At 44.1% G+C, this 27707-nt stretch overlaps 1 protein-coding gene across 2 annotated transcripts; it reads left to right on the top strand.

Annotated features, from left to right (window-relative positions):
* The first annotated feature begins 404 nt into the window (after positions 1-404).
* On the top strand, positions 405-12615 carry SEC11C (SEC11 homolog C, signal peptidase complex subunit). 2 transcript variants are annotated; one of them, XM_014859061.3, is made up of 7 exons: positions 405-516; positions 721-988; positions 3432-3541; positions 7095-7244; positions 9955-10074; positions 11741-11798; positions 12415-12615. In XM_014859061.3, exons 2-7 carry the CDS (start codon positions 902-904, stop codon positions 12466-12468), a joined length of 579 nt encoding a protein of 192 aa, XP_014714547.1. In that variant the 5' UTR covers positions 405-516; positions 721-901; the 3' UTR covers positions 12469-12615. The 2 variants fall into 2 exon arrangements, with proteins under 2 accessions (XP_014714547.1, XP_044630745.1); XM_044774810.2 differs by lacking the exon at positions 7095-7244 and having other exon boundaries at positions 434-516.
* Positions 12616-27707: the final 15092 nt, after the last annotated feature.

The following is a 27707-nucleotide window of genomic DNA, read 5'->3' as shown; positions in this document are numbered from 1 at the left end:
AACAAGCCCAGATGCATAGTAGGTGCTCCAAAAAGACTCGTGAATAAATGAATGAAACAAATACTGCATAAATGAGTGAATGAATGACCTAAAGATAATCCAGGATCACGACGGCAGTAATCCACAATTTGGAGATTGTAAAATTTGAGTTCTATTCCAGAATCTGCCACTTAACCTTGGCCGTGTCATTTAACCTTTCTGGGCCTCTGTTTGTTCGTGTATAAAATTAGGTGGTTATTTATTCATTCAATTAATATCCGTTGCGACACAACCATGGTCAAGAGGATACAAAGATGCTTTCTTGCAGAGCGCGGAACTCGGTGGCTTCAAAAGTCCCGCCTCTTCCAAGCCCTGCCCACCCGCCCTGCCCATCTTTAGGCTCCTCCCCGAGTCAGAGCAGCCCGCCGCCAGTGTAGAAGCCCCGCCTTCTCTCGGCGCAGTCATCCAATGGCCAAGATACACGGCTAGGTGAAAGTGAGGAAGCTTTAGGTGTCCTCTCGGCGCCTGACCAGAGTCGTAAGGAATTCAGTTCCCCTTGGGTAGTCACTTCCCCTAGTTGCCCGTGCGATATTTAGGATCACACCCTCCCCCAAGTTCGCTCGCAAGGGTTGGACCAGGCTCCCGAGGCCCGTCGCTGCCCTCCCAGGAGTCCTGGGTCTTCACTGGACAAGGCTCTCGCCCCTTGGCATTCTGGGAGTGATAGTTTTTTTTCCCTTCCAGTTCCTCCCACGTACACTGGTGGCCAAGACTCGAAGGACTACAATTCCCAGACGCTGAAGCGAGTCGCTGGTCGCGCGGTCCGCAAGGACGCGGGCCTGGTGAGCCCGAGCCGGGCTGGTGCTCCGCAGCTGTCTGTGACACTCCGAGCCCGCGGGCCTCCTCGGCCCCCAGAGACCCCGCCATGGTGCGCGCGGGCACCGTGGGGACGCATCTCCCCGCGTCCGGCTTGGACATCTTCGGGGACCTGAGGAAAATGAACAAGCGCCAGGTAACGGAGGCCCGCGTTGGGGCGCGCCCGAGGGTCGGGACCGGCTGCGACTGCGGGGAGTCGGAGTTTCCCGGGGAGGGCTCCGGCAAGAACGGCGTCCAGCGAAGTTAAATACATTTAACGTGGATGCCAGCACTCCTCCCCTCCTATTGATTCAGTGGTCTTGGATGGAGACCAGGTATACTGTGTTCCAAAGACTCCCCAGGTGATTGCCGTGTGCAGCCAAGACTGAGAACCAATTGTACAGAGCAGTGGTTCTCAAACTGTGGTCCCCAGAACAGCAGCTTCTTGTTTGAAATGTAAATCCTCAGGTCCGCCAGGAAGTTCTAGGGCACGCTGAAGTTTGAGAACCACTGCTGTCAGGGCCGGTCTACACTCTCTGAAGTCTGAACCCTATGAATCCGCCTGGCACATCCCTATTGAGACTTCCTGACAGTGTTCAGCCCCATTTCTCCAGGCCTTGTGCATTTTTAAAAATGTATTTGCTGCATCTTAAACTATATCCAAACTGTGTTTTAAACTGCGTTTAAACTGTATTCATTCTTCAAGAAGAGCTCATAACCCTGCATTATGTCTCAGTGAAAATTAAATTTGGGTGTTTGAGGGAAACGATGTTGTCCACAGCCGTGTGATCTGAGTCCTGGTTCCAAGCTCACTTCAAAAGGGTGTTCTGGAAAGCTAGTAGGGTAAGCTGGTAGGTAGTTAAGACGGCATCTCGATTATCTAATCACGCTTGTTCTGAAATACCACCAAAACTGTAATAAAGGGACTTGAAAAGTCATCAGTTACTCCAAGATAGGAAGCCTGAGAAAGGAAATAAGATCCATCAAATCCTAGAAGCTAGAAAACAGATGGAAGTGTGGCAGCTGACAGCTGGAGCCAGCAGTGGGGGAAACTGAGGAATAAGTCTGCACTATTTATGCTGCAGACTCCTCGCAGACTCCTAACAGACTCCAGAATTGGCAGTACCAAGTATCTCCAGAACTGGGGGCGAAGGGGAGGTGGGGCTAAAATAAATTAGATTGGGTGAAAAACTGAGAAGCAGATCCCCAGCTGTCCTCCCCAACTCCACTCAGAGGTCTTCCCCTCCCAGGGAGAGGTCTGGAGGGTAATTCCCTGGAGGGGTAAACGGAAGGTCCTGGAGTGAGGGCTGCCAGGCCTCCTGGAGGATGTGGATACTCTCCTGCGAGGAACAGCATGCACACCGAGGATGGAAAGACACAAGCGAAGGGTTGGGATCCTGAAAAAGGAGTCCTGCCTGTAGGGAGCACGCATGCCGGAAGAGCAGGCAGGTGCGGTCAGGGGGAGGCGATGACTGAACTAGAGATATGGGCGCGGGCAGTTTCAGTTCCAGGGATGATGCTGAGAGTTGCAGAAGGTCGTTGGAGGCGAGAAGGTCCAGGAATTGAGATGCCAGAGTGTTAGGTGGGCCATCCACATGGCTCTTCAGATCACCCAGGGCCACTGCAGGAGTTGTGAGAAGATTGAGGCAGGTACTGAAAGGGAGCCACCAGGCAGGACTGTAAGGGTGGATGCTGACATTTTGAGTCATACTAGGCACAGTGGCTTTTGCTCTTACAGCCTCTTGGAGGATGGTGGACATCTGGGCTAACAGTTCATCCACAGACCGACAGGCTGTTGTGACGTGGGCAGGTGTTGTTTTCCTCTTAGTCCCCAGGGGTTGGCAGGTGTGTCAGGCAGCTGTCAGCAAGGAGCACCCTTGTGCTTCAGCATGTGAGGTACAGGGAAGGCCGAGGACAAGTCCTGTGGGTCTTAACTCAGTGGGCTAAGGTGTGTGTTGGGGGTTGGCTTAGAGTTGGATATTGACTCAGGTGGCCTTCCCACTGGGGTTCTTAACCAAAGATTTGTTGTTCATCTTTTAAAACAGTTACTGAAAATTTAAGCGTCCAGGTGTTTAAAGTTTTTGTTCACTTTTCAAATGTAATTTCAGATGCAGCGTGGCCTCGTTGCTGAGTACTGTAGGACTCAGAAGCCTCATTTGGGGCCGCTTTGGGCATGGGGCTGAGGACGGGTTGTAGGGGAGCCCCGCTGTGTGTGCCAGGCTCTCAGGTGGGCCCCGCACTCTACACCAGGGCAGGAGGCCTAGTGGTAGGACTTGAGCAGTGGGACCACTCAGGGTTGAAGGTTCTGGAAAATCCCAGAGAGGTAAGTAGAGTTTATCGAGGCTTTCATAAAGCAGGTCCCACAAATCGCTCTGGTTTTTTTCTCCTTTTCTTTCATTGAAGGAGAGACGATATGTGGAAGGCTCATTCCATGGACAAACGTTGAAATCCTACCTAATTTTGCAGTTTGTGAGAGTGAGTTTCATGTCCTAAAATCACAGCTTTGCTTTGTTTGTTTTTTAAGAAGCACACCTCCAGCTTAGGGTTCGTGAGTATTCTGCCGTTGGTTTTCACTCTGGGTTTTGCCTTTTTTGTTCCAGCTCTACTACCAGGTTCTAAACTTTGCCATGATCGTGTCTTCGGCACTCATGATCTGGAAAGGCTTGATCGTCCTCACTGGCAGCGAGAGCCCCATCGTGGTGGTGCTGAGGTGGGTCTTGCAGCCTGTCCCCCTGCTGCCCGTGACCGAGGAGCAGGATTGCCTTGAGTGAAAGGCTGCGTGACAGCCAAGACTCAGGGCTTTCATTGATAAAGTATTAGAGTCTTCATTATTGATAGTTGTTTTGAGAGTATTTCACTTTCTTTGGCATCTGTTGAAAAATCTTATCTTTTCCAACAGACATTTTAGAGCTTTTATCATGTCGATGCTAATGCTCCAGTGCGATATATTTGCTTTTGTATTTTATTATTTTAATCCACATAAAATGACAGTTTAATAATGTGGTATTAGTGCATTATTTGTGTCCAAATTGGTTTTTAAACATAAGTAATTTAAAACCATTACTTGGTTTTCTTTGTACCAAATAGGCAGGGAGTATGTATCTCCAGTGCCTAGCACAGTGTCTAGTATTTTTTCAAGCTTCTTCTGTAATACTCTTTTTTTTTTTTTTGAGGAAGATTAGCCCTGAGCTAACTACTGCCAATCCTCCTCTTTCTGCTGAAAGCGGAAGACTGGCCCTGAGCTAACATTGTGCCCATCTTCCTCTACTTTATATGTGGGACGCCTACCACAGCATGGCGTGCCAAGTGGTGCCATGTCCACACCCGGGATCTGAACCGGCGAACCCTGGGCTGCCCAGAAGCGGAACGTGCGAACTTAACTGCTGCGCCACCGGGCCGGCCCTGTAATACTCTTGTATTAGTACTCTTTCTACTCTCTTCTTGAGACTGTTACTCTTATAAAGCACAGCCTGCTTACTTTAGAAAAGTTAATACTTTTGTTAACTTGATGTAGCCCTAAAGTCATCCAAGGGGAAAAACTTAATCAGTTTGAAATTATATAGATAATTTAAGCTGAGTAAATTAAAATTACATGTTTGGGAGCCCTTAGGTGCTTCAGGATGCTCTCTGTCCGATGTGTCCTAGATCGTTGAGTCTTCTTGTGGGTGTGAGTGGAGCCCCTTTGTTTTGCAGGTGGAGCAGTGGGCTGGAGCAGGGTCACAGCTGGCCAGGGCAGGAGCCAAGGCCGGCATTCAGGGTGCTTGGTTCCCAAGCCGGTGCTCTTTCCCTCTACTGGGCCCCGCTGCCACATCATGGGGCTTTAGCCATGCCCCTGGCTTCACCAGGCCACTCTTGTGTGGCTGGCCAACAGGCCCACTTGTAGAGATACAGTGTTTCCAGAAATTTAGAAGCCTTAGGAGAGCATAGATCACAGATGGAGCTCAGGGGACCTCTGATTCGCTGAGTTTCACGCTGTGCTCCAGGAGTGCCCAGGGGTCCAGGTGGATAGGTTAGGAGGGAGAGGGGACCAAGCTCCTGGATTCTAGATACCTTAGCCTTGCTTCACTTATGACAGCTCCACTTTTATGTGTTGTATGTGGTTATCCTTCCTGGTAAGATTGCATCTGAGGGAAGGATTTTAAGGCTGTTTTAAAAAAAGAGGAAATTAATACCCTCAGATTTCGATGGGCCCTCTCACTCAACAGATAAGGAACCTGAGGCCCAGCGAGGCCAAGTCACTTGCATCTCACAGTTAACTTTTGGCAGAGCCAAAACTAGATCCGAGACATTCTGGCTCTCCTTAAATCACACAGACACTCTTGCACACCAAAATTGGTGTGAAATTGCAGTATCTAGGGACTTTTTTTAAAAAACATCCTTTACAATTCTAAAGCACTTTGGTTTGTCAACATAAACTGTTGACATCACGAGAGATGTGTGACCTTGGGGGAATCCCCAGCCCATGAGGAGAGAAGTGTACGTTGATATTAGTGAAACATTTCAAAGAACCGCTTTCCTTGTGGGACGTGATAATGACTCTTGATGCCAGACTGCAGTGACTCTCCTGCCTCTGAGGCTTGTCCCGAGGTCTTTCTAGCTGCAATTCTTAGTTGTTGTCGTGGACTAAGATGGTTTTCTAGAGACAGCTTCCTGTTGTCTGTCTTCAGGAATTTTGTTGAAAGAGTAAAGATGAAGCAATAGATGAAGAAAGCGTCTTAAGCATTGTAGCCGTTAGTTACTCTTGAGAAGGGAACAAAACCCTGAAGCAATCATGTTTTATTTTCAGAAAACAAAATAAACTTCCACGTTGGGGGACCAAAAACAACCCCAACTTTTTTCCCCCCAGATGTTTTCTCTCTCTTTCCCTCTTAGTCATGTATGTTTCTAGCCCTCTCTACCTTTTTTATTCAGATTTCCTATTTTTGAATGCTGGATCTATTACCATACTTGGTGTCACTGATTCCACCTAAAAATAAACACATCAGCAGGTACTTAGTGACCAGCCAGTCTCTGTGCACTTCTCCTTGCTGCATTCCGAGCGTGTGATAAGTTTTAAGGGGTGTCAGAGCTGGGAGGTATAGGGGGGCCAACTTCTTGAGCTGTTCCCATTGTGAACTCAACATTTTCCTTTAAAGCTCCCCATTTCTTCACTAGTCTGGTTCTTTCTCCCCTTTCCTGCCCTCAACACATTTGCTTATTGTTGGTTACACGACTCCTGCAGTCATATTACTAGGTCTTATTTGCTCGTGCATTACAATAAAGCATGACTGTATGTAAAATGAATTCTATTTTGATTATTTCAGCTTCCACTAGATTATAATTTACTTTGAATCCATCAAAGATTTTTGGCATGGGTTTGAACTGATATTATGTGGGATTATTTATTGACCTCCACATCAAAACAGTCAACATTTGTGGGGCCGACCCCCTGGCTGAGTGGTTGGGTTTGCGTGCTCTGCTTTGGCAGGCCAGGGTTCCCCTCTTTAAAGTCCTGGGCGTGGACATGGCACCACTCATCAGGCCATGTTGGGGCGGCATCCCACATGCCACAACTAGAAGGACCTACAACTAAAAAAAATACACAACTGTGTACTGGGGGCTTTGGGGAGAAAAGGAAAAAAAAATTAACAAACAACAACAACAAAAACAGTCAACGTTTGTTAGAATTGGGCTTTTTGTAGAATATGATCGAAAGGATGACGTGCAGGAATCAAAAGACTTGGGTTTGAGTTTTGTCCCAACCCTCCATGTGACTTTGGGATCGATCATCCTCCTAAGTGTGGTCTTTGTTTGTTTCTCATTCCTGGCATGAGTGTGTTCATGTCTTGGGTGCTGGGGATACACCATAACACCTAAGAATTGCCCTAGAGTATTAACCAGCTTTCAGAGTCTGCAATTCTGAATGAAAAGAGTAACGTATGTGAAGATGTAGGACTTTTTTTAAGGCTAGAAATTGGCGGCTTTTACTCCAAAGAATCCACATTATTCTTGATTCTTTTTTCTCCCTAATACAAAATGCAGAGGGGCCTGCTAGTGCCCTTTTCATACTTACATCTACAAGAGACCTTTTCCTTTCCCACTTAGTGTCATCACCTTGAGCGTCAGGAGGAAACCAGCGTGGCCTCTTTTATAACTCATAGACCTACTTGACTATTGATGAAAGTTGAAACTCTAACTGATGTGTTCATTATATTCTTTATGAATTGAAATATTCACCTGGTGAACCCAGGGTAATTTAGATGTGATTTTGTGTTTCTTTCTAGTGGCAGTATGGAGCCGGCCTTTCACAGGGGCGACCTTCTGTTCCTAACGAATTTCCGGGAAGACCCTATAAGAGCTGGAGAAATCGTCGTTTTTAAAGTCGAAGGACGAGACATTCCAATAGTTCACAGAGTAATCAAAGTTCATGAAAAGTAAAGAGGCTTTACTTCTTTTTGGTGGTGTTTTGTAAATTTTTGGTAGACAGTTTTAATAGTTGAGTAAAAAGTAGCGAAAGCCTGGATTATGTTCCTGGTTCTGCCATTTACTAATTGGGGGTCTTCGGATCTGCTTCTTGACTCAGTCTGTAGGACGCGAATGATAATACTTTTACCCTCAGTAACTCACACTGTGATGGTTAACGGAACTGACGTTTACTAAAGCACTTGAAAAACTTGAATTGCTGCACAATGTGAGGGGGAATGTAGTGTAGCATAGTATTATTTGAAGGAGTCTCGAAGAAAATCAGGTCCCATTATAACTGGATTATTTTGATATGAGAATTGTTTTCTGAAAGGCAGAAAGCTACCTGTTTCTCTATGTCACTTTGGACCAAGTGGCATTCTCAGCAGTAAAATTAGCCCTGGATGGATAAAATTCCTTTCCCCAGCTCATCCCACAGTTCGGTCCTTGCATATCCTGTGTTAATTCTTGCCCCACAGAAGGCCTTGCCTCTCCCTTAAATGCCCAGGGTAACTTATTAAGACACTTTTTGGGAACCAGAGACAATTACTTCTAGCTCAAATATATTAAGTTCCTGTTAGAGAATACAGTCACATGATTAGCAAAAATGTCATGTTTTATATGCTTGATTATTCGTTTACCTTTATGCAGCTCAGCGTAGCATTTTTACCTGCATGAGTTAGGGAATTAAAGTTAGATATGTATATTTATGTTTTTTAAATAATGGAACATTTCTCATCCCGTGTGTGTGTGTGCACCATAATTATTTGTACATTTCCCATTCCATTCACTGCTTCCAGGTGTTCCCCAAAGATGTTGATACTTAAGATATTCCCTTCATTTTATCCTAAACATTAGAACGACTCTGTCAGTTTGTATTAATACCCTGGTACTGCACTAATGCTACTTGATGTCTGCTTGTTAACTTATTTTTTTTTTTTAAGATTTTATTTTTCCTTTTTCTCCAAAAGCCCCCCGGTACGTAGTTATGTATTTTTAGTTGTGGGTCCTTCTAGTTATGGCATGTGGGATGCTGCCTCAGCATGGCCTGATTAGCTGTGCCATGTCCATGCCCAGGATTCGAGCTGGCAAAACCCTGGGCCCCCGAAGCAGAGTGCACAAACTTACCCACTTGGCCACGGGGCCGGCCCCTGCTTGTTAACTTACTGATGGAGAAATATGCTCAGTTGTAATGTGACAATACTCTCACTTGATTTAAAAATAATTCCTAAAGATGAGAAATTGTTCAAAGTTGAGGAAATAATGATTGTCTGCAATTTGCATCAATTGTGAGAGACTGCCCGGATTTGTATCCTATTGATTTCCTTGAACGATAGCTACAAATCAGCTTGCTCCTTTTGGTGTGGTTTCAAATCTTTGTGGGCTTTTAATATTTTATCAAATTATAATAATGCATTTTTTCCATTTGCATCATTGAAAGAAGACCCTGTTTATAGCTCTGTAATGCTACAATGTTGTGTTTCTAGTGTCTAGGCCAGCCAGCTCTGGTGGTCTAAGATTCGGTGCTTTCACTGCTGCGTCCTGGGTTTGTTTCCCCATCAGGGAACCATACCACAGTCTGTCAGTTGTCATACTGTGGCAGTTGCATGTTGCTGTGATGCTGAAAGCTGTGCCACTGGTGTTTCAAATACCAGCAGGGTCACCCATGGCAGACAGGTTTCAGTGGAGCTTCCAGACTAAGACAGGCTAAGAAGAGGACCTGGCCACCCACTTCCAAAAAACTTGGCCACGAAAACCCTATGAGTAGCTGTGGAGCATTGTCTAAGATAGCACGGGAAAGTGAGAGGATGGTGAAAAAAGACTGGGCAGGGTTCCCTCTGCTGTACACAGGGGTGCTAGGAGTCAGAATTGACGATGTCACTGATAACAAAGCGGAGTCTACACTTAGCAGACTGGATTTTACTCCACTTTGCTCAGTGGTGAAGGAAATAATGCATTAACACTGTCTATTTTGGCAAGGAAAACTAAGTTTGAGGAGATGTAAGAGCACGCTTGCATTTGGATTACTTTGTGCTCCGTTCTGTGTGATCTGGGACCAAGTTCATATCTTGAGTAAAGAGGACTATAATCCATGTTAATAAGTTGGTCCATGGGGACTAAGAATGAAATAGTTGCTGGAAGCTAAGTGTTGCCTTACTGAGCCCTTGTGCTTCGCCAGGCTTTTTGGTTGTCAGGGTAACTTGAATTTGTTGTTTTTATCTTTTTTTAAGATGAGCACCTGAGCTAACATCTGTTGCCAATCTTCCTTTTTTTTTTCCTTCTCCCCAAAGCCCCCCAGCACATAGTTGTGTATTCTAGTTGCAGGTCCTTCTGGCTGTGCCATGTGGGACGCCGCCTCAGTGTGCCCTGATGAGCGGTGCTAGGTCCACACCCAGGATCCGAACTGGTAAAGCCCTGGGCTCCCAAAGCAGAGCACGCTAACTTAGCCACTTGGCTACTGGGCCGGCCTCTTAGAGTTTAAATCTTCAAAATTGTCACTAGATTTGTGCTTTAGTTGAATGGTTATCTGTAAGCAATCATCTTAGACCAAGAAACCTCAAGTTATCTTTGACTGCTTTTCTAAATGCCCATATCTGACTGTAAAGTGCTGGGTAAACTTATATTTTTCTATGATGCTTCTGCTGAAAATGATTTTTGAGAGGACATTGTTTTGCTTTCCAGAGATAATGGAGACATCAAATTTCTGACTAAAGGAGATAATAATGAAGTCGATGATAGAGGCTTGTACAAAGAAGGCCAGAACTGGCTGGAAAAGAAGGACGTGGTGGGAAGAGCCAGAGGGTGAGGATTAACTTTTAAGTTATACGGAACAGTCAGAAACCACAAAAATGTTTAGAAACAAACAAACTAAATGTACAGGCTAAGAGAATCGTTCATTACAAATATTATATGTCAGGAGACTTATAAGTAGTTCTAGTTTATAGTGTGGTGACTAAGTAAAACTCAGCGCTCATAAGGACCTAAAATCTAAAACTGAATGCAAGTTTATTATCTATGTCGTGGGTGGAACTCGATTTTTGAAATAAATCCTCACCTAGAGATTCGTGATTTGTGGATTTGACTTAATTATAAGAAGTCCTCCCAGAGATAACCACTGTGTAACACTTTCCTAGCTGTTCCCTGTGCCTATGCAGGTGTGTGCGCATATATGACATAATTTTACATAGAAGAATTTGATTTTTTTTACCCAACAGGAAGTTGGAAATAGTTTTCTCTGTCAGACCTCCATTTCTGTCTTCTCAATGGCTCCATGCTGTTCCCCTGAGCAGTGTAACTTGTTTAACCAGTCAGACCTCTTTTGCTGGACATTTAGATTATTTCCTGTTTTTCACTACTTAAAACAGCCCTAAGATAAATATTTTAATATTCATCTTTGCATAATTGTCCCAGCAATGAGTTCTGCTTCTGACTGACAGAGCAGAGAGTATAACCTCTTATTTAAAAGCAAAAAAACAGGCGATGCTTGCCCTCTCTTGGTGACTGTTTTTATGTTGAAGCCTTGTTAGAAATGTCTTTTTTTATCTTATCTAAATCCCACCAGCTGTGAGGCTGGAGCACACTACTTACCATTTTCTGAGATTCAGCTTGGTTCATCAGATGTGGTGTAAAAAGGCCTCTCTCTGTGCCTTTCTTCCTCTGCTCACCTTTTAACTGTTTTTACTCTGTTGTGTTTCCACTTGCACATCTGTGGGGAGATGAGAGACTTCCAGCTGCTCAGGGCTGTATCTTTAGACACTCTGGTGATAAGCTTTATTTAAGCAAGAGATCCAAGCTGCTGATTTAAATAAGAGTGGAGCGTATGGAGGGTGTGTTACCGTGTTTCCCATTAGGGCGATGATTGAGACCTGGGACAGACTGATTACATATTTACATTAATTTTATCAGCATAATCATCAGCCAGCTTCTGCTCTGAACCTTCTCTCTCTGGGATCATAATCACGTTTGGGTGTAAGTTATGGGAGTCACGTTTGTATTCACTGCCCAATAAACTTGTGTGTTACATCTGAAAAGCACTGTGAAATGAAAATGATGATGATTCTTTCAGTTACAGACTAATTATTCCTGTGCTTTAAAAGCTTTCTCTAACAGCAGTTTTTATATAGACTGTCTGAATCTTACTTCTCTGCTAAAAAAATTGAAAACTAGATTTATGAAAGTTGCCCACTCCGTTTGTACAAGTGGCTCAGAGAATTATTTCAATTCTGTTATGGTGAATGCAGCAGGTGAAGACAGGTGACCTTCTAGCTCAAATTGTGTCTCCTGGCTGCTGGCTCTGATGCTTCTTCCTAAAAAAGCCTTCTGAGACAGGAGGGGATATTGTCCTTCCTGCCCCCATCAGTTGTGTTCCTAAGGAAGATTTGTTTCTTCAGCCTGATATAGTGTTTTCAAATGTTGCTATCATCTTAGTACAATTTGTGTATTTCTCGTTTTTTATCTCACAATTTAGGTTTTTACCATATGTTGGTATGGTCACCATAATAATGAATGACTATCCAAAATTCAAGGTAGGAATTTATGTGTGTGTCTGTATTTAAAAAAATATATTGGAGCTTTTACATGTACAACTGTAAAGATGCAGTCTGTTTAAAATGTTTTGCTAGTTATTTTTCCTGCAGAGTATTTGTAGTTAACTACAAATTTACATAATCATTTAAATTATTGACACAAATTAATTATTTAAAATAGCTACTTTCGCCTTGTACGTTTATAGTGTGTGTGTTCTAAAATGGCACCTATATATTTGTTGCTTTTTATTCTGGAAATCTGTAAACATATCAAAAAAGTAGTCCAGTAGACCCAGTAATACTTGCCTCCCAACTTCAGTAAAAGTGATACCTATATATATTTTTTAATCACTTGAAAACAATAGGAAACCTATGCAGGAATGAGTAGTGCGTTAGTTGTGTTTGTTGGGTTTCTGATCTTAGTCCATCAATGTCTTTTTGGGTTTCTAACTATAATGTGGCATTGAACAGCTCCTTTGGAGAACAAGGCATGGGGAAGAGGCCATCTTTTGATTCTGTCCTCAGTCCAGTATTGAACAGACTTCATCTGGATACATTTATAGACCAAGTTTATTTGTCAACCTCTCGGTAATTTCCCGTTGTGTTTTCTTCACAGTATGCTCTTTTGGCTGTAATGGGTGCGTATGTGTTACTAAAACGTGAATCCTAAAATGAGAAGCAGTTCCTGGGACCAGATGGAAATGAATTCTGTTGAAAAAGAGAAAAACTAATATATTTGAGCTGTTCCACTTTATGTATAAAAGGAAACAATGTGGAGACCTTTTTGTGTTGTCCAAATAAATGATTCATCAGTAAAGCTTATTGTCTTTTGTGCGCTCTGATTTGAATCTTCCCCATCTACCTGCCGCTCCTGGTAGTCCTTCTTAACTGAGCGTGAGGCCTGGGCCACTGCAGGAACCTGGCAGGCCGTGTCTGGGCCTGGCCTGATCGTGGGGACAACACGTAGTCCACATGGTATAGTTGTAATGTCTTAGCTTCAAAAATAAAATTCTTTGCATAACATAATGGCATTTCCAGGGGGAGCAACAGGCCCTTAAAAGGAGATGGTTTCTGATTTATTAAAGTATAATCTGATGCATAACAAAGCCTAAAACCTTTGAAGAAGGAAAGGTGTCATCTGCTTTGTTTTTGTGGCAGGTTGTATCTTACGAAAGTTGGGTAATTATTTGAAAAGTGTTTAATAAGGTATAAGAATAGTTGCATACGCCTTTGAAAAACTGCAAAAAGGACAGGCGGGTAGAAGGGGCCTCTTTCCTCCATCTCCCTTTTCCATTTCTCAGGGAGGTCCGTTATTTTAGTTTCATTTTGTTATATTTGCACCATATGTCATCCTGCATATGAAATAATGCTTCATTAAACTATCTATCAGGCGCTGGTACCCCAGCCGCTGTTAGGTGCTGGCGATGCAAAGTCCCAGCCTGGACGGAGTTTACGGTGCAGTGGGAGGAAAAGATGATGAACTGACGTGGTTTCAGGAGGGGTGGTGCTTTCCACATGGAGGTCAGGGAAGACCTGAGGAGGTGATGTCAAGCAGAGCTCAGAGAAGTGAGAGGAAATGAGGCATGTAAACCTTGGAGAAGAGGTTCCAGTGAGTGTCGAGGCCCCCAGCAGGGAATGTTCTCAAGCTTTATCAAGGATGCAGAACACCTGGCTCTTGTTAGATGCGGATTCCGACCCAGGAGGTCTGGGGTGGGGCCTAAGACTCTGCCTTCCTAACGCTCTCAGAGGATGCCAATGCTGCTCGTGCCCGGACCACAGTGTGTAGCAAAGTGTTAGAGGAATAGAAAGGAGGCCAGTGGTGATTTCAAATGCACTCTTCAGTTTTACAAAAAATGTTCTCTCTTCACTGAACAATGTGACATTGACGTCCTTTTGGTCACAACTTACAAATCTACCGCATTCTTTTAGGTTTGTCCAATTCTGAGCTAAGAATTTGGAATCCCTAAAAGTCTCTTAACCACCTATGGGCCTCGAGCAAGTTACCTAACTTCCCTCAGCCTCAGCTGGAGGATAAGAAGAGCATTAGGCCTCCAGCTGTCCTGAGGAACACGTCAATGATTCATTGAACACTTGGCATGGTGCTTGACGTGTGGGCAGCACCAGCTCAATAGATGGTACCTGTGGTTATGTGTGTGTCCTGTTCACTGTAAACCCAGGCCTCGTTATACACCTGTCCAGTCACTTGCTGAGTGAGCTCCTGACTTGGTAAAGACAGAGGCGTGATCCATGTGACGTGGTAAAGACGCAGGCGTGATCCATGAGGGCAGCTTGCCCTCTAATCCTTTATGGCTACTAAAATAGGCTGCTGTGACAATAATGGACCTCATCCTGTTGAAATCAGCAAAGTGAAAGGAAAAAATTTACAGGATGCCTTCTAAAAACATTATTCTCTTGTGCCCTTAATAAACTCTTTTCTTAAGAAAAATAGATTTTTCTTCCCTTAACCAAAAATGGCATTTTAAGGTGTTGGGTCAAAACTTTACTATTTTATCATCTTCCTGGGGTTCTGTAGGAGGTTAATATTAACTTAAAAAGCTCTTAATGTGGCTGAGCTTTTCGGTGATTCTTTGCACGCGTCTAACAGTTTGAAGTAAACTTGACAAAGACACCCAAGAACCTTAGCTTTGCTCAGCCAGTACCATTTAATTGTGGCTGGTTAGAAAACATGATGTCTTCCAGCCTCTTAGATACTGCTGGTTGTTACAAAATGGAAGCGATGGGAGTTAATGCTGGATGGAAGTTCTTTTATCGGAGGGTCTCAGTGTCTGGAACACATCAACAAGAAGACCTGAACAAGAGCCAGGCCTGTGTCTGAGCAGACAAAATCAGCATGGCGACATCCAAGTTGCTTATACTTTATTTCTCAGGTAAAACCTGCTGGGTGCTTTCGGATGCTTCTGTGACATGCATTTCTCACATGCTTGGGCAACTGCTTCTCCTCCTCACGGCAGCTCAGAAGCATCAAAGTAGAAGACGTCTGGTGGACCTGGCCAAACGAGTAATACCCACCGAGAAGAGAGAAGACAAAGTGTAGAAAACAGGTGCAAGGATTTCAAGACGCCACCTGGTGTAGGGACAGATGGCCCATGTTTTCAGCTCACAAAGGCCTCACAGTGTTGTAAGAGGACACAGTGTTGTAAGAGTGTTGTAAGTGGTGTGTGCTATACTGGGTTTGAGACTGACTTAGGTTTCCATCGAAAGCTGGAAAGTTTCTACTATAGGAGGAAGCTTCGGTGTTTTAAAAAGGTTAGTGGTAGAACCTCTGATTTCCCAACCCCCAGGCCTTAGTCCTGCCCTCTCTCCTTTGGCAATGAATGTGTTGGTCTTATGCAAATACTAGACAAATATGTGTGTGAGTGCATGAGCACATATTTGTTCAAGCACTCACAGGTGTATGTACACACACACACATACTCGGCAATGACCAGATTGTGGGCTGTAAACTGCTGCTCTATAAAAATTTTGGACCTACCACTGTCCCCTGGGCAAATGAAGTGTTGTTGTGAAGTGGAGGAAGTCTGACTCTTCTAAGTAAGCAAGGTAGGAGAATCTTTAAATTCGGGGAAGCAAACCTGGGCGTCTGCACTTTGAAGCATTCCCTAGGTGACGCATGTGGCCAGGGTTGAGAACCACTGAGAAACATCTGCACAAATTAATTGGGAGTAAATGTGATTAGAATGCTTGATTGTTCATATCTTCCTTCTCGTCTTCATGAAGTCATTTTCAGACTGCGTGATAGGAAAAAAACAGAAACACACCGTATCCATATGCCACCCTTTTGCCACCGTTTTCCACATCAAACTAATGCTAACGTCTCTATTAATAGTCGTCTGGTGTCTGCTTCAGTGTCTCATCTCACAAAGTACCTTTGGCCCAGTGAACTGGACAGTCAGTTTAGCCTCATCCTGAAACTCCAGGCAGAGGTCCATCCATCTGCACCCTTCGGGTTCAGCAGGTTCCCTGGGCTTCCAATGAGAGGCGTGGGGTGGGGTGGGGTGCAGTGGAAAGAGGGATGTGGAGTCACACAGAGGTTTAGGCCCTGCTTCCACCTACTAGATATGTAATCTGTAGCTGCCCGGACTCAGTTCCCTTATCTCCAGAATTAGGGTCAAGGTAGGTCAGGAATTTATTAGCTACTTGGTTTTAATCAAATAGAGCTTTACCCTTTCCTCCTCAGATCATTTGAGTTTGAATACTTAGAATTTGTTTCTTTTTCAAGCCTCCCAGCCCTCTTGAACATTCTTCCCTATAATCTTTGGCCATAAAATTCTACGTATATTTTCTCTGAATTGTTAAGTTAATCTCCTTCCCCACGTTATTGCAGACATATCCCACGACAGGGACATTTTCCCTTGGAGCCTCTGCTTTTAGCTATACGAAGCTTCAGGAAGATGTGGGGGAGCAGAAGCCCCTCCTAAGCTGGATCTTGCCCCTGCACCAGTTCTGCGCCAGTATGGGCCTGGGGTGCTTCCTCCACCTGCTCTCTGCTGTAGGGTTTTCTCTGGGCTTCCTCTCCCTTTCAGTCATCAGCCAAACTCTATCCACTACGTGCCTCTGGTCAGGCTTCATGGTTTCCCACAGGTGTCTAGCTTTTGCCATACAGCAGGAATTTTTTTAATAGACTTTATTTTTTAGAGCAGTTTTAGATTCACAGCAAAATTGAGTGGAAAGATTGGAAATTCCCATGTATCCCTTGTCCCCACAAACGCACAACCTCCCCCTCCATCAGCATCCTACAGCCCAGGAGCACATTTGCTAGAGTTTATGAATCTAAGTTAATGTCATTATCACGCAAAGACCACAGTTTACATCAGGTTTCACTCTTCGTCTTGTACATTCTATGAGTTTTGACAAATGTATAATGACACATGTTCACCATTACAGCATCATACGGAGTAGTTTCACTGCCCTAAAAATACTCTATGCTCTGTCTGTTCATCCCCCCTCTCCACAACTCTTGGCAACCACTGATTTTTTTAATGTCTACACAGTTTTGACTTTTCCAGAATGTCATATAATTGGAATCACACAGTATGTAGTCCTTTCAGATTGGTTTCTTTCACTTAGTAATGTGCACTTAAGGTTCCTCCATATCTTTTTATGTCTTGATAGCTCATCTCTTTTTAGCACTGAATAATATTCCATTGTCTGGAAGTACCACAGTTTATTTATCCATTCACCCACTGAAGAATATCTTGGTTGCTTCCAAATTTTGGCAATGAATAAAACTGCTATAAACATCTGTGTACAAGTTTTTGTGTGGATGTGTTTTCAGTCCATTTGGGTAAATACCAAGGAGCGTGATTGCTGGATTTTTGGTAAGAGTACATTTAGTCTTATAAGAAACTGCCAAACTGACTTCCAAAGTGGCTGTACCATTTTGTATTCCCTCCAGCAAAGTGTGAGCATTCCTGTTGCTCCATATCCTTGTCAGCATTTGGTGTTGTCAGTGTTTCAGATTTTGGTCATTTTAATAGGTGTGTAGTGGCATCTCAGTGTTTTAATTTGCATTTCCCTGATAACATATGATGTGGAACACCTTTTCATGTGCTCATTTGCCATCTGTATATCTTCTTTGGTGAGGTGTCTGTTAAGATCTTTGGCCCACTTTTAAATCAGGTTGTTTGTTTTTTTATTGTTGAGTTTTAAAAGTTCTTTGTATATTTTGGGTAACAGTCCTTTATCAGATGTGTCTCGTGCAAACATTTTCTCCCAGTCTGTGGCTTGTCTAATTTTCTCGACATTGTCTTTTGCTGAGCAGAAGTTTTGATTTTTAAAAAAATTTTTTTGCTGAGGGAGATTAATCACGAGCTAACATCTGTTGCCTATTTTCCTCTTTTTTGCTTGAGGAAGATTGACCCTGAGCTAACAGCTGTGCCAATCTTCCTCTACTTTATATGTGGGTCACCACCACAGTATGGCTGATGAGTGGTGTAGGTCTGTGCCCAGGATCCAAACCTGTGAACCTGGGCCACCAAAGTGGAGCACGCCGAACTTAACCACTATGACACAGGGCAGGCCCCCAGAAGTTTTAATTTTGGTTTTTTTTTTGGTGAGGAAGATTGGCCCTGAGCTAACGTTTATGCCAATCTTCCTCTATTTTGTATGTGGGATGCCACCACAGCAGGTCCACGTCTGGGGTCCAAGCCAGCGAACCCCAGGCTTTTGAAGTGGAGTGCAAAAACTTAACCACTACACCACCAGGCTGGCCCCTTCGTTAATTTTAACGAAGTCCAGCTCATGAATTATTTCTTTCATGGATCATGGCTTTGGTCTTGTATCTAAAAAGACACCACCATATTCGAGGTGATCTAGTTTTTTCTCCCATGCTATCTTTTAGGAGTTTTATAGTTTTGTGTTTTACATTAGGGTCTATGATCCATTTTGAGTTAATTTTTATAGAAGGTGTAAGATCTGTGTCTAGATTCTTTTTTTTGCTTGTGGATGTCCAATTGTTCCAGTACCATTTGTTTTGAAAAGTCTATCGTTGCTCCATTCTATTGCATTTTTTCCTTTGTCAACAATTAGTTGACTGTATTTATTGGTGTCTATTTCTGGGCTCTCTATTCTGTTCCATTGATCCATTTGTCTGTTCTTTCACCAATACCACATGTCTTGGTTACTGTAGCTTTATGGTCAGTCGTGAAGTCAGGGAGTGTCAGTCCTCCAACTTTGTTCTTCAATATCAAGTTGACAATTTTGGGTCTTTTTTGCCTCTCCCTATAAACTTCAGAATCAGTTTGTCAATATCCATACTGCAGGAATTTTGCTAGGTATTTATATTTGGAAAAAACATACAACCTTGCATGGCCATATTCCTTTGTAAGTTTCATCCCTCAAGCCAATCTGTGAGGAAGAATTCCCGCTTTCTTTAAAATCTCACGTTGCTTTTCATCCACCTTCCCAGATTTATGCATTGGTATAAACTTCTGAGCCTCTCTCTCCCCTGAGATTTACTGGGAGCTTCCTCTGTTATTTTTCTGTTTCACTGTGACATGCCTGGTTTCCTCCAGCATCCGGTTTATCTGTTGTGGCTGGGTACACATTCCCCCTCCCTCTTGGTTATCAATTTCAAGAGCTCTTGATTAGATCAGTGGATTTAAAGCCAGATAGATTGACTTCGACTTCCCACTAAGGAAAAAACGGATCATAACAGAATCAGGCTGCCATTTAGAGCTCCTACCTGGTAGCACTGGGAACAGTCGATTCGATCTCAATAGCGGATTAAAGGCCCAAAGGGGGCCTGGTGATTCACTCTCAAATTCAACAAGTCATCCTTGAGATGGGATATTTTAATCCCTGCTAGTGCAAAGCTATGCCTCACGGTCTCCCTGCATGCACCGTACAGAGGCCAGATGCCTTTTCAAGTCAACACGGGAAACAAAAATGGAAATCAGCATTAAAAGATCATTTATCACATTTTTATACTTGAAATGCTATGTTTTCTACTTTCTGATTTTTAATGGCTGAGTGACTAAACTGCTGTGAAACATTTTAAAACCAAGCAAAGACCTACAAAAGAGCTTCCTTACAGGTAAGTAGAAAGTTATAGTTTTCCAAGTACTTGCTTGTAACTTGCCCTCTGGCCATCAGGAGTGAGGTGGCTGATGCATTCAAAGTCATGGTGAATCATCTTGGCTATTAAGAAACTAAGTGAAATAAGTTGGTTCTCATGGAAAAATGTTCTCTGTGGCTTTGAGTTTTATTTTCAAAGAATCTCTTGAATCTGGTGCTTCATAGATGACCTCTACGACCACATTCTTCTCATGAGGAGGGTATCTCTTAGACATTTCTAGACTTCTTCTCAGACCGAGATCTTAGAGGTGGAAAATTTAGACAAGAGGGTCCTCATAAGGTCCAAAGAATGGTGGAACTTCTAGGGAGTTATAGATGCCTGATGTTTAACATTTTATGCCTTCTCACTTTCTAAATACATTTTCATGTGGTAAACTGTTAGGTTCAGTAAACAGAACCACTTAGAACAGGTCTCAAAATATTTGACCAGAGGATGAGCTGGGGTTGTCCACATTAACTTCCTCTTTCCGAGAAGTGAAGAAGACAGAACCTTGGGGAACATCAACATTGAAAGGGTGAGTGGAGGACAAGCCCACAAAAATGCACAATAAGTGACTGAAGTGTTTGGCAGAATCCAGGAGAGAACGGTGATATGGAAGCCCAAGGAGGGAGAGGTTACTGTAGTCATGCGCTGCCATGAGGTCAAGTTAAAAAAGAAAAAGCGTCTGCTAAATTCTCGTTGGTGACCAGAGTGAGTCGGTTTAATAGAGCAGTGGAGGTAGAAGTCAGATTTCAGTGGGGTGAAGAGTGAACGATGCCAGAGGCTGATCAATGTTAGCATTTTATTGGGTGTTATATGCACGGCATTGAAGCCAGGCAGCAGTGACCTGGCCCCACCAGCCCTGCTTATTACTCTACACACAGTCCTCCCAGCGTCTTCTCTTTGTTCTGCTTTAATAACCCAGAGACACCTAATGATGCATTTGTCTTCCTAAACAAACAAACAGATGCACAAACTGTCAGTGCACTTGGAGTATTGACATTAACCCAGGGCTTGCCGTGTCTGCATGAAGGCATTCAGGGTCTGGGGAACAGTCCAAAGGGCTGGACCTTCCCACTCTGGGGTTCTCAAATAGTTCTGTCATCATGACAACTATCCTAACTGGTCCAGGAACATTACACCTAATCACTCCCCAAAGCTTTCTCTTTCAGGCAACATTTCATGGTGTGTTTCTGCTGTTGAGTTCTCCTGGAGAGCATATAGCAAGGGCTCTCAAACTTTAATGGGTATAAATAACATCAGAAAAGATTCCTTGGTCTCACTCCCAAAGATTCTGACGTGGTAGGAGGGCCAGAGCCACGCCTGCAGAAAAAAAAAATTGTAATGAAAGAAGTAGTCTTCACATGCTCGATTCCCTTTGTGTGAGCTGGGGACCAGCAGAGGCTAAGCGGGGTTGTCTCTAAACGCTTCTCCAGCTCTAATGTTCTATTTCTTCCTTCACAAAGGTTTACTGAACATTTACTGGGTTCTGGTCCCTCTTCTATGTACTGGGAACAGAGCAGGGAATGACATCTTGCTTTCATGGAGCTTACATTCTAGTTGGGAAAGAAAGATAATTTAGGGGAAATAAAGCAAAATATGTAGATGTCAGAAGGTGTTAAGTATTACGGAGAAAAAGAAAGCAGGACCGAAGGACAGAAAGTGCTCTGGGGAGTTGTGATGTTAAAGACCACACCTCTCTGAAAAGGCAGCATTTGAGCCGAGAGCTGAAGGAGGTGGCAGAGCAAGGTTGGCAGGGACCAGGAAGAGGGGTCTCCAGACAGAGGGAACGGGGGTCGGGGGTGCGAAGGCTCTGGTGAGTTGGAATTGCAACGAGGCGGTCAGTGTAGCCAGAGCTGAGTGAACTAAGGGTTGAGAAGGAAGAGATGCAGTCTGAGAAGAGACAAGATCATGGCCCAGAGGGCCATTGTCAGGACTTTGGCTGTTACTCTGAGACTGGGAGCCTTGGAAGGCTATGAGCAAGGGAGGGACTGATATAAAAAGACTTTGGGGGTAGAAAAGTAAGTTATGAAAAGAAGAGTGAGGAGACTGTTGCACTAATGCAGGTAAGGAGAGATGGTGTCTTCAAGGAGGGTGGTGACAGGAGGGGTGAAGAGAAATGGTCAGATTCAGGACATACTTTGATGGGTTTCTATTCCGAAGAACTCGAAGGGGAGGGTGACCATTTACTCAGGTGGAGAAGATTGGGAGGGGAAATCAGGAATTCCGTTTGGGACATGTGAAGTTTGTGACGCTATTTAACACCCAAGTTCAAAGGCTGAGTAGGCAGTTGGATGCTCCAGTCTGGAGTTGAGGGATGGATTTGAGGCTGGAGACCTACATTTAGGAGTTGTTAGCCTGATCATGCCATAAAAGCCATGAAACTGGATGAGTTCACCAAAGCCGCGAGTGTAGACTTTTCTTTCTGCCTAAAAAACTTCAACAATTTTTGTAGTGCAGGCCTACGGACAATGAATTCGCTCAGCTTTTATTTGTCTGCCACAGTCTTCATCTGCTTTGATCTTGAAGGATGTTTTTGCTGGGTAAAGAAACCCAGGTTGAACAAAAAAGAAAGGGTCACTGGGGAGATGATGGAGGTGCTGGCTAATGCTATGGAGGTAATCAGCTTGCAACGTCTGAGAATCAAATCAACGCGTTGCACACCTTAAATGTTTGCAATGTTACATGTCAATTATATTTCAGTAAAGCTGGAAAAGAAAAGAAAAAAGAACCCTAGGTGGACAGTTCGGTTTTCTTTCACTTCTTTAAAGATGGATCTCCGTTATTTTATGGCTTGCATAGTTTCAGATATAAAGCCTGCTTTTATTATTATCTTTGTTTTTCTGAACATAACGCATTTCTTTCCTCTGGCTGCTTTAAAATTTTTCTGTTTATTATTAGTGTTCAGCAACTTGATTGTGATGCTCCCTGACATGGTTTTCCTCATATTTATTCCACTTGGGGTTTGTTGGGCTTCTTGAACTTTTGGGTTTATTGTTTTAATCAAATTTGGAACATTTTCAGCCATTATTTTTTCAAATATTTTCTTCTGTCACCTTCTCTCTCCTCTCTCTTTGGGACTCCAATTGCCTATGTGTTAAATATCCCACAGGTCACTGATGCTCTGCTCATTGTTTTCAGTCTTTTTTCTCTGTGCTTCATTTTGGACGATTTGTACTATTATGTTTTCAAGATATTGATCTTTTCCTCTGTGTCATTTGCTAGTAATCTCATCCAATTGTTTTTTACTTCAGATATTTTGTTTTTCTTCTCTAGATATTCCATTGGGTCTTTTTAAATATATGTTTTATTTCTGCCTATCATTATGGTAATATTTTCCTCTACCTTCTTGAATATAGAGAGCATATTCATAATCGCTCTTTTAATGTCCTTGATATCCATTACGTCTGTCATTTCTGGATCTGAGTCTATTGATTTTTCTCTTCATTATGGATTATATTTTTCTGCTTCTTTGCATACCTGGAAATTTTTTATTGGGTGCCAGACATGTGAATTTTGTGTTGTTGGATGCTGGATTTTGTTGTATTCCTTTAAATCGTTTCTTGTTTTTAAATTTTTTTTAAAGATTTATTTTTATTTTTTATTTTTCCTTTTTCTCCCCAAAGCCCCCCAGTACATAGTTGTATATTTTAGTTGTGGATTCTTCTAGTTGTGGCATGTGGGATGCCACCTCAGCGTGGCTTGATGAGTGGTGCCATGTCCACACCCAGGATCCAAACCAGTGAAACCCTGGGCCACTGATGCAGAATACACGGACTTAACCACTTGGCTGTGGGGCTGGCCCCTCGTTTTTGTTCTTTTTTTCTTTTTGGTGCTCAGTTAAGTTACTTAGAATTAACTGGATTCTTTTGAGCCTTTCTCTAAAGATGTGTTAGGGTGGTTCCAGACTAGGCCTAATTTAACCTCACTACTAAGATGATGACCTTTCTGAGGACAGTACATAATAACTCATGTTTCCAAGGTCTTTCCACTATGACTGGAGGCAATACAAACTGTGTTAACTCTGTGCTTCAGTGATTATCTTTTCCTTTCCCTGGCATCAAGGAAGTTTTCTTTATGCATATACAGATCAGAATTTGGTTAAAGATTCACAGGGACCCTTTTAAGATCACCAGAGCTCTCACTGTGCAGCTCTCTTCTCTCTAGTACTCTGCCCCACAAATCCTAGTCACCTGGGTCTCTCTGAGCTCTGATTTCTGTCTCTTTCACTCATCAAGATAACTGGCTCCGGTTTGGGCTAGCCCTCCCTGTGCTGAGGCCTGGAAACTGCATCCAGGCAGTCAGTGGGTGCAGCTGTGGGGCCCACCTTGTTCCCTTCTCCGTGGGATCGCAGCCTCGCACTGCCTGTTTGGTGAGTGAAAACCCCTGTTCTTTGCATTTTGTCCAGTTTTCTAGTTCCTTAAAGTGGGAGAATAAATCTTGTTGCTATAAATTCCATTTTTGGCCGTAAGTGGAAATTATTATTTTTTCAATCCTAGTTTTATAACCACCTAATATGTTTTGACTTGTTGAATTTTATGCAATAACTCTGTCCAGTCTAAGTTAGAAATAACAGAAACTGATTCTCATTCAACCAGAAAATCAATTGTCTGAATGATCGTTTGGTAGCTCATAAAATTACCGTGGAAGCTGGAGATCCAAGCTCAGAAGGTGGAAAAACAAAGGGAGGTTAAATTTCCAGAACCTCAAAAAAAAAATTCTGCAGCAGAACAGACCTATGAGTATACAGGGTCCACCACCTTAGATCACAGGACTCAGGTCCTGTCATCATTAACCATGACTCTGGACAATGTGTGCTGCCAGAGGCGTGGCAGCCTCAGCATCGCTGGACACCAGATATGGCTGACTTGGCCATATTCTTTTCTTATCTTAACATTTTATCTTACTGACACTTTAAATTATTGATCTCCAATATATTTGGGGTTTCATCAGTTTGAAACAAACTTTTCCTAGGAACCCTCTGAAGTTCCTTGAAAGCAGCATCTGTGGGATCCTAGACGGCTATGTTGTTGAGGGGAGATAAATCACAGGCACGTGTGACTGCAGAGCTGGGTTTCATTCCTCTTACAGAAACTTGGAAATTTCTAGATCCTGGATTTGTGAATCTGGTCTGCCAAGTTCAGCTTCTTCTTGACTCGCATCCTCGGTCTCAGACATGCTTTGTTTTTCTTGCTACTTCCATCCCATGGCAGGTCCGAGGCCTCTTGCTAAGCAGCCCTGTTTCCCGAGAAAGCTGGTTCCTTCTGTCCATTTTGAGGAAGTAGCAGGAGGGCCTGGCTCAGGCTCACAGCTCCTGCTGCCCCTTCTGTTCCCAGAAGTCAGAAGGATTTCCTGAAACAAATAAAGTCATGTTGACACAGGTGGCCTCAGTTCTCAGTCCTGATATTAAGCTATGTGGTCACAAGGTCTCAAGTCTCAAGGCCCAGCCCCAGCAAGCCTGTGGTGATGTCTCAAGGGGAAAGAGATGGGTCAGTGGCAGGGAGCCTCTGTGACATGAGGTTGGGCTGAGAGCCGGTAGTGCAGGGCAGCTAGGGAAGATGGAGGTGGCAACCAGCACCTTCAAAGCCTGTCCCTCTCACCCTTCCTGCTCAGCATGTGTCCTGTGTGTAGTTGTCCCATTATTCTCCATCATTCACCCACTTGCCCTTTGTGTTCTCAGCACTCTGTTGGCGCTGTGGGGAATGAGCAAATCCAGGACAGTTTCCTCCTCACATAGCTCTCTCAGCTGGCCAGAGCACTTCCCAGGCTGAAGACTAATCTTTTATCCAGAGTCAGCCCTAAACAAAAAAAAGAGAAAAATCCTTAAGCACCTTTTCTGCTCCACCTCTCAATGCTCTGAAGTCTTCTTAGGTCCTTCGGGGCCCCGGGGTGCCTCTTTTGGGTCTTATACCTTGAGGGCATAGCTCCTAAACTAGTGTACAAAAAATAGTAACTAATAGGGGTTTAATGTCTCCCTCTCAGGAGTATTTACATTTTAGTGGTGAATTTGTAAAAGAGAGAGAGGTCTTCAATATGCACGGGAATGTAACACAAGTTGGGTCATTACAGATACCTTGACAGCTGAGGAAGAAAATTTTTGGGTGCGGAGGAGCGTGAATTCCCCAAGTCTATCGAATCACACGTTTGCTTTGGTTAAACAAGAGGGATAGTTAACTGAGTTTCTGCAGCGCTTGCACAGTTGCACGCGCCCAACTTCTACTTCCTACACCCACTGCAAATTGACTTATGTAAAATGTCCTCCGCCCACCTGCCCTGCCACCACACACACACACACACACTCATACACACATGTGCATGTATGTGGTTTTCCATGGGTTGGCTCACTTAAAATTTCGTTCCAAATTGGTTAAATAAAAAAATCAAGATAACAAATCTGTATCATTCAGGCAACTGGTAGGAACTAACAAAATGAGAATCCCAGCGGGGTCTCTGACAGGTATGATGTAAAATGGAGATTAAGGGGCTTAAGAGGAAATTTGAGAAACAAATAGCCCAAGAGAGATAAATAACAAACTGTGTGGGAGTGGAGCTCCAGATGCACCTGTAATTCTTCCTGGCTCGAAGATGGGCAGCCCAGGGCCAGCAGGGGCAGGGGTCTCCCCTGGGGGCCCATGATGGGTTTTCCCACCAGAAATGCCTCTCACTTGCAGCCAGGCCTCGTGGCCGTGGTAGATATAACAGGACGTCTGCTGACGTCTTCCTTGAGCCTCCATTGCGTTTTGGAGCCACCGTCTCCCTCCCCTCATCTCTCACTATTTCCAGCTTTTTCCTGGTGGGGAGTGAGGGAGAGGAGGGGAAAGAGGCCAGCAGTGGGAAGGAAGCAGCTAGAGCAGGCCCAGGGTTTTCTAACTTCAGTGTCTACATTGAATTTTCTATGTTTCCCATTATCAGTGGTTTTCAGTCCTGGCCCCCGTTAGAATCACCTGAGCATTTTGAACAATCAAGGTTTCTGGGCCCCATCCCACACCATTTGAGAGAGTCTTTGCAGGTGGGACTGGAGATCGCATTTTTTAAACCTCCCAGGTGACTCTAACGGGCAGCCAGGCTGTAGCTCACTGATGGGAGAGCAGCTTTCTTACCCCCGTGTGAGACAAGGGTGTCCGTGAAGCGGGTCAGGAATTCCTCTTCCAGGGGTATTTCTGGGGCAAGAGATCCCTGCATCTCCAGCCCTCTCAGCTGCCGGGGTTTCTAGAACCTGATCTACCCACCGGGCCATTACCGTGGGGCAAACGCCTTTCCCTGAGGGCCGCCTTCTTCACTCGCCTCCTCCTTGGGGCGATCTCACCAAGTCTCCTTCTGCCCACAGCAAGGGTACTTGGGGTGTGTGTGTGAGGAAGCTGGGGAGAGGGGGGAGGCCAGCGCTTTGTTCTCCACCCGTATGGGTGCCCCTAAGTCAGTGCTTCTCAAAACTTGACTGCGCACGTAGGAATCACGCAGGATCTTGTTAAAATGCAGATTGTGCTTCAGGAGACCTGGGGTGAAGCTGAGAGTCTGCATTTCTAACAAGCTCCCAGGTGGAGCTGATGCTGCCCATTGGTGGACCCGAAAGGAATAGCAAGGCCATAGGATACTACTTCTTTCCACCCCTTTCTTGGAAGTTTGTGGGGTTAAATTTGGGCCAGCTGGGTTAGGTGGCTTCATAGGTTAGGCTACCAGGAATGAGGGGGACCTGGGATCCTCACTTGGGGTAGGATGTGACTATATTGATTTGGCTCAGACAAGGTCGTGGACTTGATGCTACACTCAGACTAGAGCCCAGGTGAGAAAGCGTGTCCTGTCCTGGCCAGGGAACAGAGCTGCGAGGAGTGTCTGTAGAAAATCAACCATGACCTCAAGTCACCTTGGAAGGATAGTTCCTCTCCTGTCCACACCCTCTGTGACTGCCGGCTTAAGGCTATCATCTTGCTCACCCAGACCTCATTACACTGGAATCAGCTGTTATCACCTGTCTTTCTGTCACATGCCAGTTCCTACCCTGTCTGTTTCCTTAGAGCTCCAGGAGACCCCTTAGGAAGCAAGGTACATTAAAGTCTTGAGCTGAGAGTCAGTGCGCAATAAATACATTTGCTGGGTGAGTGCAAATAAAATAATTCGCTTGAATATTCCTCTCAATATTTCCAAAGCACCAGCACCAGGACACAGTGGTGTCACTTAATAGGAAATATTAAGCAGGATCCCATCCATGTTGGGAACATCTCCACGATGGCTACCACTAAAGGGATTTCTTTTCTTCCCCAAACACGGCCTGTCTTAGCTCCTGCATTTTCAGTCTCTTGTCATCTTCCCAGCATTTCTTCATAAAGCTACTTCCC

The sequence above is a fragment of the Equus asinus genome, chromosome 7 (genome assembly GCF_041296235.1).
Source record: "Equus asinus isolate D_3611 breed Donkey chromosome 7, EquAss-T2T_v2, whole genome shotgun sequence".
Lineage (NCBI taxonomy): Eukaryota > Metazoa > Chordata > Mammalia > Perissodactyla > Equidae > Equus > Equus asinus.
Note: the sequence above shows the minus strand (reverse complement) of the source record. Positions and strands in the feature narration are given on the sequence as shown.